This window comes from Hydra viridissima, unplaced genomic scaffold, assembly GCF_058129835.1.
Source record: "Hydra viridissima isolate aposymbiotic clone 2 unplaced genomic scaffold, HvirCarnegie_v1 scaffold_7, whole genome shotgun sequence".
NCBI lineage: Eukaryota > Metazoa > Cnidaria > Hydrozoa > Anthoathecata > Hydridae > Hydra > Hydra viridissima.
The window spans coordinates 17,842,413-17,856,586 of record NW_028324306.1 but is presented as its reverse complement, the minus strand read 5'-3'; the positions used below and the strand labels follow the sequence as shown (position 1 = coordinate 17,856,586).

The following is a 14,174-nucleotide window of genomic DNA, read 5'->3' as shown; positions in this document are numbered from 1 at the left end:
GATGCCAGATGATGATTTTTTCGTTTAAACAGATGACAAAGAAGATTGTTCATGATTATGACATAGGCCACTATTTAATTTCTTCCTCGAAACATTTTTTTGATGCAAGGTTGTCTCAAGTGCTGTTTGTCTGCCAGGAGCCGTCTCAACTCAGCGGTGGACCTCACCCGTAAATTAAAAAATGTGAGAAAAAAAAAACAAGCAGAAAAAATATCATTAAGGTGGCTCCACTGCCATTAGACATGTCCTATATACATCCTTTGTGTCTAATGGCAGTGGAGCCACCTTTAAGATTTTATTGATGCTAATAACTCTTTTATGCGCATAATTAACCATCCTAATAACTCTTTTATGCGAATAATTAACCATGCTAATAACTCTTTCCTTTAAAACTTTTGAACAAAATTTAATCATTAAATGAAATTTTACGGAAGGTTTTGCATCTGCACGACAGGCAATCTGAACTTCAATAAATTTTATTAAGTAGTTTTAGTTTTAGATTAAAGACCGTTTATTTTGAAAAATTGACCTGTTGATTTAAAGAGCAGAATTTCATGAAATACTAAGTAAAAAATCTCAAATTTAGCTCAACATATAGATCTAACCTAAAGGATCATTGTCTGCTCATCAATAAAACCTTTTTATCTTGGTCTCATTTTACTTTACTTTTTACGGAAGTGACTTGAGTTCTTGTTACCTTTTCTTGTTACCTTCATCAAAAACGAATATTTACTGAACAAACATTAATGTTTTTTTTTTTTTTTTTTTTTTTTTTACTGTAACATCGGCTTTTAGGACATAGAGGCTAAATGATTGCATTCAGTAATTTTTTGACATTTGACGTCTCGCCGCGCATTTGCTCGGTAAACTATAGTTACTCAGCTTCATGAAAATTGGCTAAAGAATCTCTCTATTAACAGCTGGTAAAGACAATTTTAACCTTTGCTTTTCATTTAGAAAAAAAAAAAAAAAAATCTAAAACACCATTGAATTCATCCTCTTCAAGATAATTTTTCTTACAAATATTTATTTCCGAAAAATTAATGCATTTTCAGTTGGGCGACTACAAAATTCAAGTTAGAGAATGAAATCGGCAATTGACAACCTTGTTTCCAGACTACAATTATGAGTATATTTACAGTTAACTACTTACAATCACTGATCTCTATAATAACTGGAAAACGCAACTCCGAGCAAATCTTCTAAATTTTTGACTCTAAAATCGCCATTTTGGAAAGCCCTAAAAATTTAAATCCCGCAAGCTTTAAGTTCTGTTTTTCGGCTTATCGCTTTAAATTCACATATCAGATTTCAGCGTTCTGGGGCTTTCCAATGTGGCGATTTTGGCGTGAATTTTGATATTAGAGATGCGCTATCCAGTTATTATAAAGATCAGTGCTTACAATCCTTTATGTACTAAATGGATGTACTTAAAAGTAGCCTAGGTAATAGAACAGAGAAGAAAAAGATTTCATTCAAAAAAAACTTGATAATGTGTTCATTTATTTGAATACATTTTTTGTCTTAACAAATCGGTCTCGCAATTCTCTACTTTCCAATGAAAATCTGTAATTGATCTAAAAAATCACAGTTATTTAGAATTAGTCTAAATGACTGTGATTGCAAAGGCATACATACTTTTGATCAAGACGCACCTGATCGACCCGTGATATTGCAAAGGAAATACTTCAAATTTTTGGACTTAGAAATTAAAATCAAACTTTTTTTTATTTTTTTCTTAATATTTTTATTTTCAACATTTTTTTTTTTTTAATTGTATAAAAAGTCATTTTTTCCGACAGTAAAAGTTATGAATGCTTATTGATGCAAGGAAACGTAATTCATGACCCCTTTTCCTCCTTTTCGTTCTCCTTGATAATAAACCTGATTTCGCCTCTAATTGGATAAATTTGGTTTTCAAATTTAAATTCATTTTTATCAATTGGAAAACTTATCAATCAGAAATAACTAAACAATAATACAGAAAATAAGTCAGAAATAATTAAATAATAATACAGAAAGTACATCAAAAATAGTTCAAAAATAATGCTGAAAATATACAGAAGTAATTTAAAAATAAAACCAAAAATACATCAGAAATTACAATATAATAAAACTAAAACTACTTAATAAATCTGAAGAATGTTTCGTCAAACAGAGCTTTTGAAAAGTAGACGATCTTTTTTGAAGTTGATCAGTTCTTAGTGGTGATCAGCAAAATAAACTTTTACTCCCAGGCAAAAAAAAAATGAAGTAAAACGAACTATGGAGTAAAAATCATATAATGCATATTTTAATGTTTTAGGGGTCTTGGACTATTTTAAAGCAGGAGGCAGTCCGAGGCGATTGGTTACAAAAGCGTACATTTGATTGGTACATTTGATTGGTACATTTGATTGGTACATTTGATTGGTACATTTGATTGGTACATTTTGGGTTCTAAACTTTGTTGCATAATTCTAGTTAAATAAATTAGTTCCGTCCATTCAAACATTTAAAATGATATATAAATAAATATAATTAAAATATTAATTACATTTATAATGTTTTTTTAAATTATTTTATTGAAATGATTTAGAAGATACTTTTCTGCTCTTCTTTTTGGAAAACTCAGCTATTCTATATACTCAGCTAAAACTCAGCTATATATACTCAGCTAAAACTCAGCTAAAACTAAAACTCATCACTCAAATCAATTCTTTCTAAAAATTTCAACATCTTGCTAAATACTTAAAGTGAAGCATTGCTGATAGGTCAATGTTCTGTACCTTTTTCTGAGTAGAGAACAAGCTCTCAGGTTACTATGGAAAAAGATTTGTTTATATATTTTTTTGATTTGATGGATAAAAAATCTGTCATTTTTGCATGTTAAGCTATTATTTGTTTTCTTTTTTCTTTTAATCTCTTTTTTGAAACCTCGCATTCATATGTCTTTTGCAAGAAGTTAGTTTAATTGACCGATTGGTCAAGAGTTATAACAAAATACTTATGCAGTGAAATGTTCTGAGTTCATTTTAGTACCACTACCCAGCTGGAATAACCGCGTCTTGTTGGCATCAGACTTGCTTTCCGTTTGATACTCTTTAAAGTATTTAAGCTGTTCTCATTCCGATTGCGAAACCTATAAAGATCTCGTATCTTCATTTCTTGTCTCTACGTTCCTGAATCGGAATTGGGTAACTTTCGTGCCTGCTACCTTCCTAAAATGTGGTAGCCGTTTCTCAGGTTCCTCCTCCGGAATTGAATCCTAATTCTCTGTCACTCATCAATAATGTTATCAAAGAGGAGAGTAATATCAATACTTCTCATCAGATTTTCTAAGATCTGCTGATCCGTTAAAATTTCCATCTTCTGTATTATTTATTGTGCTAAGATGAAGTATCGAATCAAAGTCCTGTTTGTGAGAGAGCGAATGGCTTGTTTGGTTATAATCTCATTATGTAAAAAAAAAAAAGAAAAAAGAATTTGAAGAAAAATAACTTTTCGTCCACTTTTGAGGTTTTTGCTAAAGATTATTTTTGCCACAGTTGAATCACAGGAAGAATAAACAAAAAATTTCATTCATTAAGTCATCTCTTACACCTAAGAAAACGTCACGAGAGAAATTGCTGCTAATCTACTGGTTGCCTATTCCCAAGCCTCTCTTCTGGACCAGTTGGTTCAGCGTTTAAAAAAATAAATAGATAAATTTCTAGTTTAGTTGATACGCAGAACTTTTATTTACAGAAACTGTTTTTTTTTTATTGGTAGCAAAATAATCGCCGTTGCTATCGGTCATGTTTTCGAAATTTTAGTTTAAAAACATTAAGACAACATTATTATATTATTACAACAAATAATCTTTTAATTCAAACAAAATTTGGTTAAATTTGATTTGGCTGTAAAAGTTTAAAATGAAAAATCCATGACGGCGAATGGAAAACTTAAAAACTGTATTGCAGTTCTTAAACTATTTTGGCGTCATCTCTTTGTGATTTAAGCTTCGAAAGTTCTGAGAGGTAAATATAAAATAAATAAATATATGTTTTAAATGAAAATTACAGTATTAACTTTTAGGAGAATTTATAAATTAAAGCTGCCTTTTGACCTTCAAATCAGTACAAATCAAGCTCAACTTTGGTACATTAATTATGAGCATGATGTCATCGGGTCTGCCATTTTAGCCAATCAAACTGCAGAATTAGTGTAAATGCCGCAAAACGAAGCCATAGTCTCAATAAGCGTGATATATGGTTTTACATTTAAAAGCGTGAACCTTAAGGCGATGAAAAATTACAACAAAATATGAAAAAAGAAAGAAATGACCTATGGGCGTTAATTCTTGTTGCAGCTTCTTTTTCTTTCTTTCAAAAATTTAAATATTTATTTTGAAGAATTCGGCCGAAAGAATATTGATTTCGATAGTAATTATTCTATCTACTAGGTTCTTTTGTTTAAATGCCAGATGTGAAAAGAATAAATTTTAAACTATATTTTTCAAACTCTCGCTAAGACATACAAAGAATATTTTGGATTTATTGATCATAAAAAGTCTTAGAAAATGTCCAAGTGTCCAACATTTTTGGAGTGATTTGTTCGAAATAACGAAAATATTGGCTGCGTAGTAAACGTGCGCCTGCGTAGTAAACGTGCGCCAGCGTAGCAAACGTGCGCCTGCGTAGTAAAGGGGCACTAAAAAAACTTATCATTGAGTTGTTTTAGATTGCAAGGAAAATATCAAATCAGACGTGCGCCAGCTAAAATTTTCTGAAAGAGAAATTTTGAATTTTTTGATTAACCACATATTAAAAAAAATAAAAAAAGAAATGACGTAACAAACCCTGAGAAGACGATAAAAAAATCAGGAGTAGGTATGGGATTTACTTTTCAAAAGTATATGTAACCGCCATCTTGTTTCTTATCGCAAAAAGTAATACAAATTGTCAATGATTGCCATATGTCAGTGGAAAGTTTCTCACAAACAAAACACAAAACATCTGCTTATCTTTGTATCTTGACTGTTTTGAACGGAGTGCAAATATACACAGTCTTTGAGGTGACCCAGAGGTCGCAGCTGATCGCACGTTCACCAAATTTTTTAAAAAAATTTCTTTGACTGCTTTAAAAATGTGTGGGATGATACCATTTATGTTTGAAAAAATCTCCAAAAAAATGTTACTCTTAATCCCACCCGCACCATTCATTTTGGTCAGTGCATTAAAGTTCCCTATGTTTCTATTTATCCCAAATTACACAAATGTGAGTGTCAAAGGATCCATTGGTATAAAAATTATTCTCATCAATAAGGCTAATTTGAGGTGAATTAAATCCGATCCACAATGGTTGGATCATCTTCGATGATGGCTGAACCATCTTTCACTTTTTCCTGATACCATAGGGCAATAATTAGTCATTCCTGATAGCCGTGATGCCTTTTATGTATAGCTTCAAACAATAACAAATAGTACGTGTGAATCATCATATGCTTATGACACTAGCACTTGATGCTTATGACACTAGCACAAGTGTCTGCTGGGACAGTCAGCGTGGAGATTATTCTTCTTTTCTTCCATTAGAATTGCATTGACTTGCTGAATGACCTCCCCAGACCTGGTTTAGCCCGTTATCTGAACAAATCGCTGTGGTATTAAGGGTTCATAGGACTTCTTAAGCGAAGCTTTTAAAGGTTTGGAATTTTATCACCATTTTGGTAAAACAGGGGGAACTCTTTTGATAAAGTTGAATTGTCAACACTTGATCAGCTGCTTCAAGATGCGCCATCTCCTTAAGAAAGAAAGAGAGAGGGAATGAATAACAAAAATAAGCTAGATCTTCTCTAATGCAGCGTTTTAGTAAGACAATAATAAGTTACAATTTTAAAGAACAAAAGTTTGTTTACTTTTGCGGAACTGACCAAGCACCCAGTAGGAGTACACGATGAAATTCTCAAAGTAACTAAAGGTTTTTATTGCGCTCTCTTACGAAAAACACCTTGTTGGAGAGCTTAAGTTTAAGCTAGAAAATACATGTAAATGAAACAAAAACAAATCTGATATAAAGAAAATTCTTAAACTCTGTACTTTTAATATTTATATAAATGTATATATATATATATATATATATATATATATATATATATATATATATATATATATATATATATATAAAATCTGTGTGTGTGCGTGTGCATTTATGTGCTAGTATATCTTATGAAAAATTATCCAGCTGGGTCATGCCATAGATACCTTTGCGCCTGACTACCATCATAAACTACATGTAGTTAACATTCTAAAATACAAACAATTCTTCTTAATTTTAATGAGTTAAGATTTCTTATTTCATTTACTTAAATATTGCTTTCTTTCTATTTTTTGCCTTTTAAAGTTTTATTTATACAAAGTTCTAAAAGAAGAACATAAAATAAGAAGAATGGAAGAGAAGAAGAAGAGAAAAAAAGTTGAAATTTTTAAATGACATTTTTTCTTTTCAATTCTAATTTAATGAAAAAATATATATATATATATATCTTTTTTGTATATATATATCTTTTTTGTATATATATATTTTTTTCATGTATATATATATCTTTTTTGTATATATATATCTTTTTTGTATATATATATATATATATATATATATATATATATATATATATATATATATATATATATATATATATATATATATATATTTATATATATGTATATCTTTTTTGGTAGCACTACGTTATTTTGTTTAACTAAATTTTTGTGCAATTTTTAATCCCATAAAATTTAAATATATATCAGGTTTAAATTGATAGAGAAAATATTTTTCTTTTCACTCATGAAGTTAATTTTTATCATTTTGTTACATTTTTTCAGATAAAATTTTTGGTAAAAGATTTCGTAACAAAATCCATACTTAGTCTGCTAAATGTAATATCTCATTCATATTCAATTCCACATGTGTAGTTTTATATCCACACCAACATTTTTTCTATTTTCGGTTACCGATGCGCTGTTAAATTGCTTTTTTTGCGCAATTATTGTTGGGCCTGGTAATGAAAATGAATATAGAAATATTTGCTAATGGAAATGTATTTTTTCTGTTTACATACGTATGAAGATTGCTCAAGAAGGAACGAATTTTAAGCTTACGCTGAATATTTTTTAAATTCAGGTTCAAAAAAAGTGTCCATCAATAATATCTCGCCAAAAATTTTATATCATCAAAAAAACAAAACAAAAAAAAACAAAAACGGTTAAAAGCAAAAAAGCCATCATTTCCTCGTTCGCAATTAGCCTCAGAGAACAGGAAGTTATAGGAGATTGAATAATTTTGAATTTAATGGGTTTATTTGTTTTTACTTAAAGCCAATTCGCTTTAAGTATCTACAATTAGCTCTGGTATTTGTAAGTGTACGATGGAATCATTTAAAGTCAATTTTACTGTAAACTACAGCAATTTGAGTGTTAATGAAAAGTTAATTAATTTAACTTAAAATTAATTTTTAAAAATTTTTTTGTGCACAAATATTTGAATATAAATATTTAAATCGGTCTCAAAGTGTTAACTAAATTGCTGCTTTTAGATATTTTAAAACAAAAAGTTTTTAAGCATTTTTTAATCTGAACCCAGTCGTTTCATTACAGCCTCCGAATTAGTAGAAATTTCACTAATAGCAAATGAAGGAGCATTGTCCATATGTATTCCACATTATTGGTACACCTTATGGTAAAATTACTAATATGTTTACGTAAGGACGATCAAATACGCCAAAGTAAAGACCAACAAATAGACGAAAAATTTTTCTTTTTCCATTTCTATTTCACTCACAAAACTTGAATCATTGGTGTGACAAATAACAAGTTGTGCCTATTTGCTTACGCGGACTCTTAATGGAAATAACAAGCTGTTTAACAAGACTGAGCAGTGCTCGTGTCTTAGCTGAATGTATATTTGGGATAATTTTAAGTAGCTTGTTTTCTTAAGCCGAAGAAAATATTAAAGAGTTGGTATTGAGTGAAAAAAAAACAAAAAACATATGATAAAGCGCCAGTCTGACTTGTACAACTCGTAAACCCATAAATGGCTAAAATTTGTATTTTGTTGTATTCAAAATTAAAAGTCTTGTATCCCTATTTTAAAGTTGGTGCTTCCAAAAGACTCATATATCCTGTCCTTAGAGAAGCAAAACTTGCGGACAAGTTAATCTCTTTTTTGCGCCATCACGCAATTTCTCGCAATCGATTTTTTTTTTTCCGTTTATTTATACACAATTTCTAAAATAAATCGCCAAAATTTAAAATCTAAATTTTAAAGCTTTTTAATTTCTATTCAAACCAGAATCCATTTCGTTCACTCTCCACCTGGGAGAAAATGGTGAATTTGGATTCATGCATTTTACAAGATTTAAAAAGACCATAAATTGTTTATTTTCACTTGATGCAAAAGCCAGTCTCTCCGTATGTTATCTTTTTCTTTACAAAAACCAGATTTTCCGGATGTTTTTTTTTGTTGCAGAAAGCAGCTCCGGATGCATTTATTGGCGGTTTTTATAACAGAAAGTGGTGTCTTTTTTTTTAGTGTCTTCAGAATCATATACCAGAGTCTGTGATTCATACTCGTTTATATATTTCATGCTTTTATCTTTGTGTTTTTAGAGAGTAAGCTTAACTTTCTCGAAAGTCTTGTTCTTTAAAATCTTTAAAACGATTAAATACCCAAGGGAATTTTTTCAATAAAAACCTCTTTGAGAGAAAATTAATTTTTCTGAAATTGGAATTCTTTGTCGTTTGATGAGATTTTCCCGTTTCAGCAGAGATATTTAATTAGCTTAAAGGTTAATCGCTCAATGGAGTAATGGATAATTCTCTTTATTTTTTTGTTACCAACTGATTCATTTAAAAGCAAACTGTTTATGCAGTTTAAGATACTTATTTAGTTAAAAATCTGCACGTAAAACAAGTCAGACCGCCCACTCAATATAGACTAGGTTGGCTTAAGATGAAAGAGGTCGACTCTAATTTATATAGTACGCCACGAAACCATAAAATATGAAAAAACTTCATAGAAGCCAATGCAATGGAAGCGTAAATGAAATTATTTTTTGCGTATCATTTTCGGATGAAGCGATGAATTGTCAATTCCATATCCTCTTACTCATGCCTATTCTAACTCAAAAAAATGCTGTATAAACAGTTTACGTTCTATCCAAGAGTAGCAAATGGTCCACATGACATTCAAATATTTTTCTCCGTGTTTAGAGACAGAAAATAGGTAGAAGAAATACAAAACTTGAGTTTTGTTAATGTGCCAGGTGTAAATAATATCGTGCTGAGAAACAGACTTCAAATGATATTCTTCTTCAATTTGCCACCAATAGTTTTTGCCGAGATGAAGAAATTTCGCTGTATGTAAATAGTTTCTTTGATGGAATTGTTGGCTAAAGAAGGCACATTCAATTCTATTCAAGAGTAACTTTTTCATTAGAAACGCGCTTTTGAAGAACAAAAAGCATTTTATGAAAAGATTATCGAAAAACTTCCTAAAAGAAGATTGGATATTAAAAGAAAATGGAAAAAACAGTCGGAGTCAAAGAGCATCGAGTTTCTTTTTATGATATAAATTCTTCTGATTCAAACTGAAACTTTAGTTTGATTTTGTTTTGGTCAAAAAAGGTCAAAGTTGTTTTTTCTGAAAAATGTTGCATTTTTTTTCTGTTTTCTTTTTTTTTTTTTAATTATGGAGGACTTGCTTTATCTTTTATTTATATATAAATATAACAAAGTAGATTTTTTATAGCATAAGCAAAGGAGTTTGAGTTTTGTTAGAGAAAGTATTTGTAAATGTAATTCTTCTGGATACATCGATTATCAGATCAAACTTCTGTTTGAAGTATTTACGGTTTTTCTTTTTTACTTAGCTTCTTCATTTACTTTCTTTCATGATTTGAAAATGTTGTTTTTGATTGTTTTAAAAATGTATCGCTACAAGCTGCGTGAACTGTTATTTCAAGTGTTGTATGCCAAAAGGCATCTCACTTTGCACTAAATGCTTTCAAATAAGAAAATAAAAGTAAAAATTTAAAATTTTTTTGCACCTTGAGTAATTTACCTGTAACTAGGAAATAATTATGATAATTATGATATTGAGCATGAAGATGCAGCTTTTATTTATCAAGCCAAAGTTTCGATGAAACAGTGTTGGCAAAGAAAGTTTTTCTGTAAGAATGTAACAATAATTTATATGCTTAAATATTAGTATTTATACATATAATGTTTTTAATAATATTTCTTTTTCGCTTTCTTTTTATCATCACTTCATCTTTACGATTTTTTAGTAAAGATTCCGTTTTGCAAAACTTTTGCTCGATTTTTATAAACATACGTTTGTTACAGCAAACGACAAAAGAAAAAAAATATAATCAGATAATCAAGACAAGGAAGTTTATACTGAGACAGGAACATTTACACTGACTTTTATATAGACAAGGAATTTTATACTGAGTTACACCTTAGTTACCAATTTAGTTTCAAAAATATAAAATCCACGGTAAAATAAAAAATAAAAACTGCATCTTCACTGTTCTATTCTAATTTTACTGAATACAGTTAAAAATAATTAAAAAAAAAAAAGAAAAAAAAAAAAGAAATTTCTTAATGATACCTCATTAAATACCAGTTTCTTAATTTTCTACTTGCACTTAAATTGGAGAGGGTGTTTTATTGAGCGAAATGTCCTTAAGTGCTGCGCAATTAATTTTATACGCGAGTTTATAGGGACTGATATTTACGAGGTTGAGACAGACGCATTTGTTTATTTGCAACGTGTCGTTATAAATAAACAAATGCGTCTGTCGTGGATGTTTTTTTTTTTTTTCTTTTTTCTATCATTGTAGACATTAACACAATTTCTCACATCAAAAATATATAAACTAAATTAATTTTAGATAATTCAGTTTCTTTCCAAGGCTTTTCTCCATTTTTCTATTTATTTTTTTTCTTCATGAATCCAAAGAAAGAAAAGAATGTTTAAAGGTCACTACGAAAATGGAATTCAAATCCCTTAAAAAGATTAAAATATGATTTTTTGATATCCGGAGATTACCAAATAGTGAGACGGTGAACTTCCTAAACTGGTTGCTCCTTAGAGGGTTTTTTCCTTTCATTAATAGTAGGAAGTGTCTGAAAATCAGAAATACTTTTTAACCCTCGAGGTTATAACTTTTCTTGCAATGTGTTTTTTTTAAAATACTTTGGAAATAAAACCATTAAGTACACTTATTTCCTAAAATTTACACTCTTAAAAAATTTACGATAAAAAAAGCAGTTGCCGCCGTATTCAGTTTCCATGGTGTTAATTACGCTTTAGTGTTTCTGTTTGTTGTTTTAGATCAAATCGAGGCTCTGATTCAATAACTTTCTTAATCGTTATGTTTGCATAAAAAATATTTTAACTGAAACTTGATTCTATCAAGAATCTGTCTGCGACAATATTTTCTAAAAAGTTTACCTATATCAGTCGCTCTTAATATTACATGGGTTGCTACATTTTGTTATCTTTTTACCGTTGCCATATATTATTGTTGCATAAGAATTTTCAAATACAAATATTTGATAACTTACCAGCAAAACATTTCCTTAGCTGAAATAATTTATCGTCAAAAATGATATAAAAGCACAGATAAAAATTACATTTTAATATTGTTCTAAAAACATTTTAATATTGCTAGTAGCTCCCCTTGAATCTTTTTTTCTTTCTTTCTTTATGTAGAAGTAGGGAGCAGATAAACTATAATTAATTACTCTTAAGAATTGTTTTGTATTAAACTTTTGTATTTTAATACATAACTATTTTATCTGTAAATGTTTAACTGTAAACCTTAATACGCTAACTCTTATTTCGATAAAGTTTGTATCTGATATTAAAATATGTAAGTATACATATCTATATAGTGTAAAGTTAATTAAAAACTTATAATATTTTTAGATTAGTTAATCATAATTGGTTACTGAAAACCAAAAGATGCTAGAATGTAACACAGCCTTTCATCAGCAAGCATGCAAAATTAGTGATGCAAGGAATTTTCTAAGCTCTAGTAATGAAGAAAATACCTCTTTTGGCATTTCAGCACCTGGTGATGTAAACATGTTGAAAAAACTGTAATAATTTTTTCTTATGATAATTTTATTAGTATTTTTTATCAGATGAATAACCAATATATATATATATATATATATATATATATATATATATATATATATATATATATATATATATATATATATTTATATATATATATATTCACCCTTTGAATTATATACTTTTGTACCTTTTTGTGTATAATCATTTTCTTATTGTACTTCAAAAGGTTTTTATATACTTTCATAATCTTTGTAATGTGTACATGCATATATGTTTATACAAATTTAATTAATATTTATCAATGAAAACAAATGTCATAAATAATTTTAGGCAGTAAATTTTAAATATTTTTTTTTTATTTGTTCTTAAAACAAATCATCAGACACTGAAGATAAAAGAAAAGATTCCATTTAATATGCTTTTGATTTACCGTTGTAAATACAGTTTATGTTTTTTCATAAACATGTCTGTTAACGATTTTGATTGTATAGTCTTTCCAATAGCAGTCTTTATCTTTTTATAATGTTCAAAAAGAGATTTTATAAACAAATTATTTCTGAAAGATTTATTTTAAATAAATTAATAAAAAAAATACTGGTTTTTTATATTCTATTATTTTCAATTTTTATTTTAACAAAGAAGACTGAACAATGACTACTTTATTGTAGGCATAAAATGACTTTTTTCCTCTGAATAAAAATGACAATAATTTTCTTGGTAAATAATTCTTTTTGTTTTGTAAATAGAAAAAAGTATTTTAAGTTTTAATTGACAAGTATTACCAATTTTGATGATAAATGTTGTTTCTTTTTATATGTCACTTGAGATTCATATTTTATATTGTGGTTAGCATGATCTCTCTCTCTCTCCCTCTCCCTCTCTCTCTTTCTCTCTCTCTCTTATATATATATATATATATATATATATATATATATATATATATATATATATATACATATATATACATACATGCATATATATACATATGTATGTATATATATGTATGTATATATACAAATATATATGTATATATATAGATATATGTATGTATATATGTATGTATGTATGTATGTATGTATGTATGTATGTATGTATGTATGTATGTATGTATGTATGTATGTATGTATGTATGTATGTATGTATGTATGTATGTAAGTATGTATGTATGTATGTATGTAAAAGTTATATATAATAAGTTTTGTTTTGATAAATGTTATTCAAATATGTATATATTGCATTGATAATTAGGCATTTAGATAGATGCATATTTTAAATTGCTTTGTGGCACCAAAAAATAAATCAATCCTAATATATTTAGACATACAGCACGTGAACTGGAGCGATCACATTCATATGATATGTAAGTTATTTTGTTACACATACACAGATATAAACATATATATATATATATATATATATATATATATATATATATATATATATATATATATATATATATATATATATATATATATATATATATATATATTTATATATATATTTATATATATAAACACACACAAGACTCAGCAGCTAAAACAGATTATAGTTTAGCATGTTTTAATGCTATATTTTGTTGATTACTACTCTGATAATCATCATAATGATGATTGGCTATCATCATTCTATGAAAAAAGCTCATTAAAGTTAAAATAATTATGCCAGATAAAATTTTTTAAAATTGAAAAACTGTAATTGACAAAGTAATTGATATTTTGTACTTACTATGTATAAACTAAAAATAGTTTTCAGAAAGATGGCTTTTGACTTAAACTCTGTGCCAGAAATGTTTTCTTATGCCAGAGAGGTTTTTGTGCCAATATTTTTATATCTTTGGAAACCTTTGTTTAATGCTGTTTTGTTTACTTAGTATGTTTAGTTAATTTGAAAATATGTTATGAATCTTTGTAAACAGCAGTGCATTAACTTGTTTCTTTTACAATTTGTCTTTGTTTGAAGTTAGATTATTTTCTTTTGAGTTTCTATGCGCAAATAAAATATACACATTTTATATATTTAAATTTTATCCTTACAAATAAACAAAAATTCATATTTTGTAATAAATC

General features: G+C 28.0%; 1 protein-coding gene and 1 long non-coding RNA gene across 10 annotated transcripts in view; one reads left to right on the top strand and one right to left on the bottom strand.

The window, feature by feature from the left end:
• Positions 1 to 2,879: 2,879 nt before the first annotated feature.
• Positions 2,880 to 13,929, bottom strand: LOC149886446 (uncharacterized). The gene is made up of 4 exons (XR_016453942.1): positions 13,834 to 13,929; positions 5,879 to 5,994; positions 4,734 to 5,763; positions 2,880 to 4,615 (listed from the first exon to the last, which is right to left on the bottom strand). It is a non-coding gene; the product is annotated as an uncharacterized LOC149886446 (long non-coding RNA).
• LOC145185023 (ankyrin repeat and fibronectin type-III domain-containing protein 1-like) overlaps positions 3,785 to 14,174 on the top strand; it is a 28,988-nt gene continuing 18,598 nt past the window's right edge. For 2 of the 9 annotated variants that reach the window (XM_090092326.1, XM_090092334.1), the window contains exons 1-3: positions 3,785 to 3,998; positions 11,953 to 12,125; positions 13,427 to 13,468. In XM_090092326.1, coding sequence (XP_089948452.1) covers positions 11,989 to 12,125; positions 13,427 to 13,468 — 179 coding nt within the window. In that variant the 5' untranslated portion in view covers positions 3,785 to 3,998; positions 11,953 to 11,988. Of the gene's footprint in view, positions 3,999 to 9,495; positions 10,187 to 11,917; positions 12,126 to 13,426; positions 13,469 to 14,174 lie in introns of those variants that run through there. The other 7 variants (XR_016453938.1, XR_016453939.1, XM_090092327.1 and 4 more) reach the window with 6 other exon arrangements.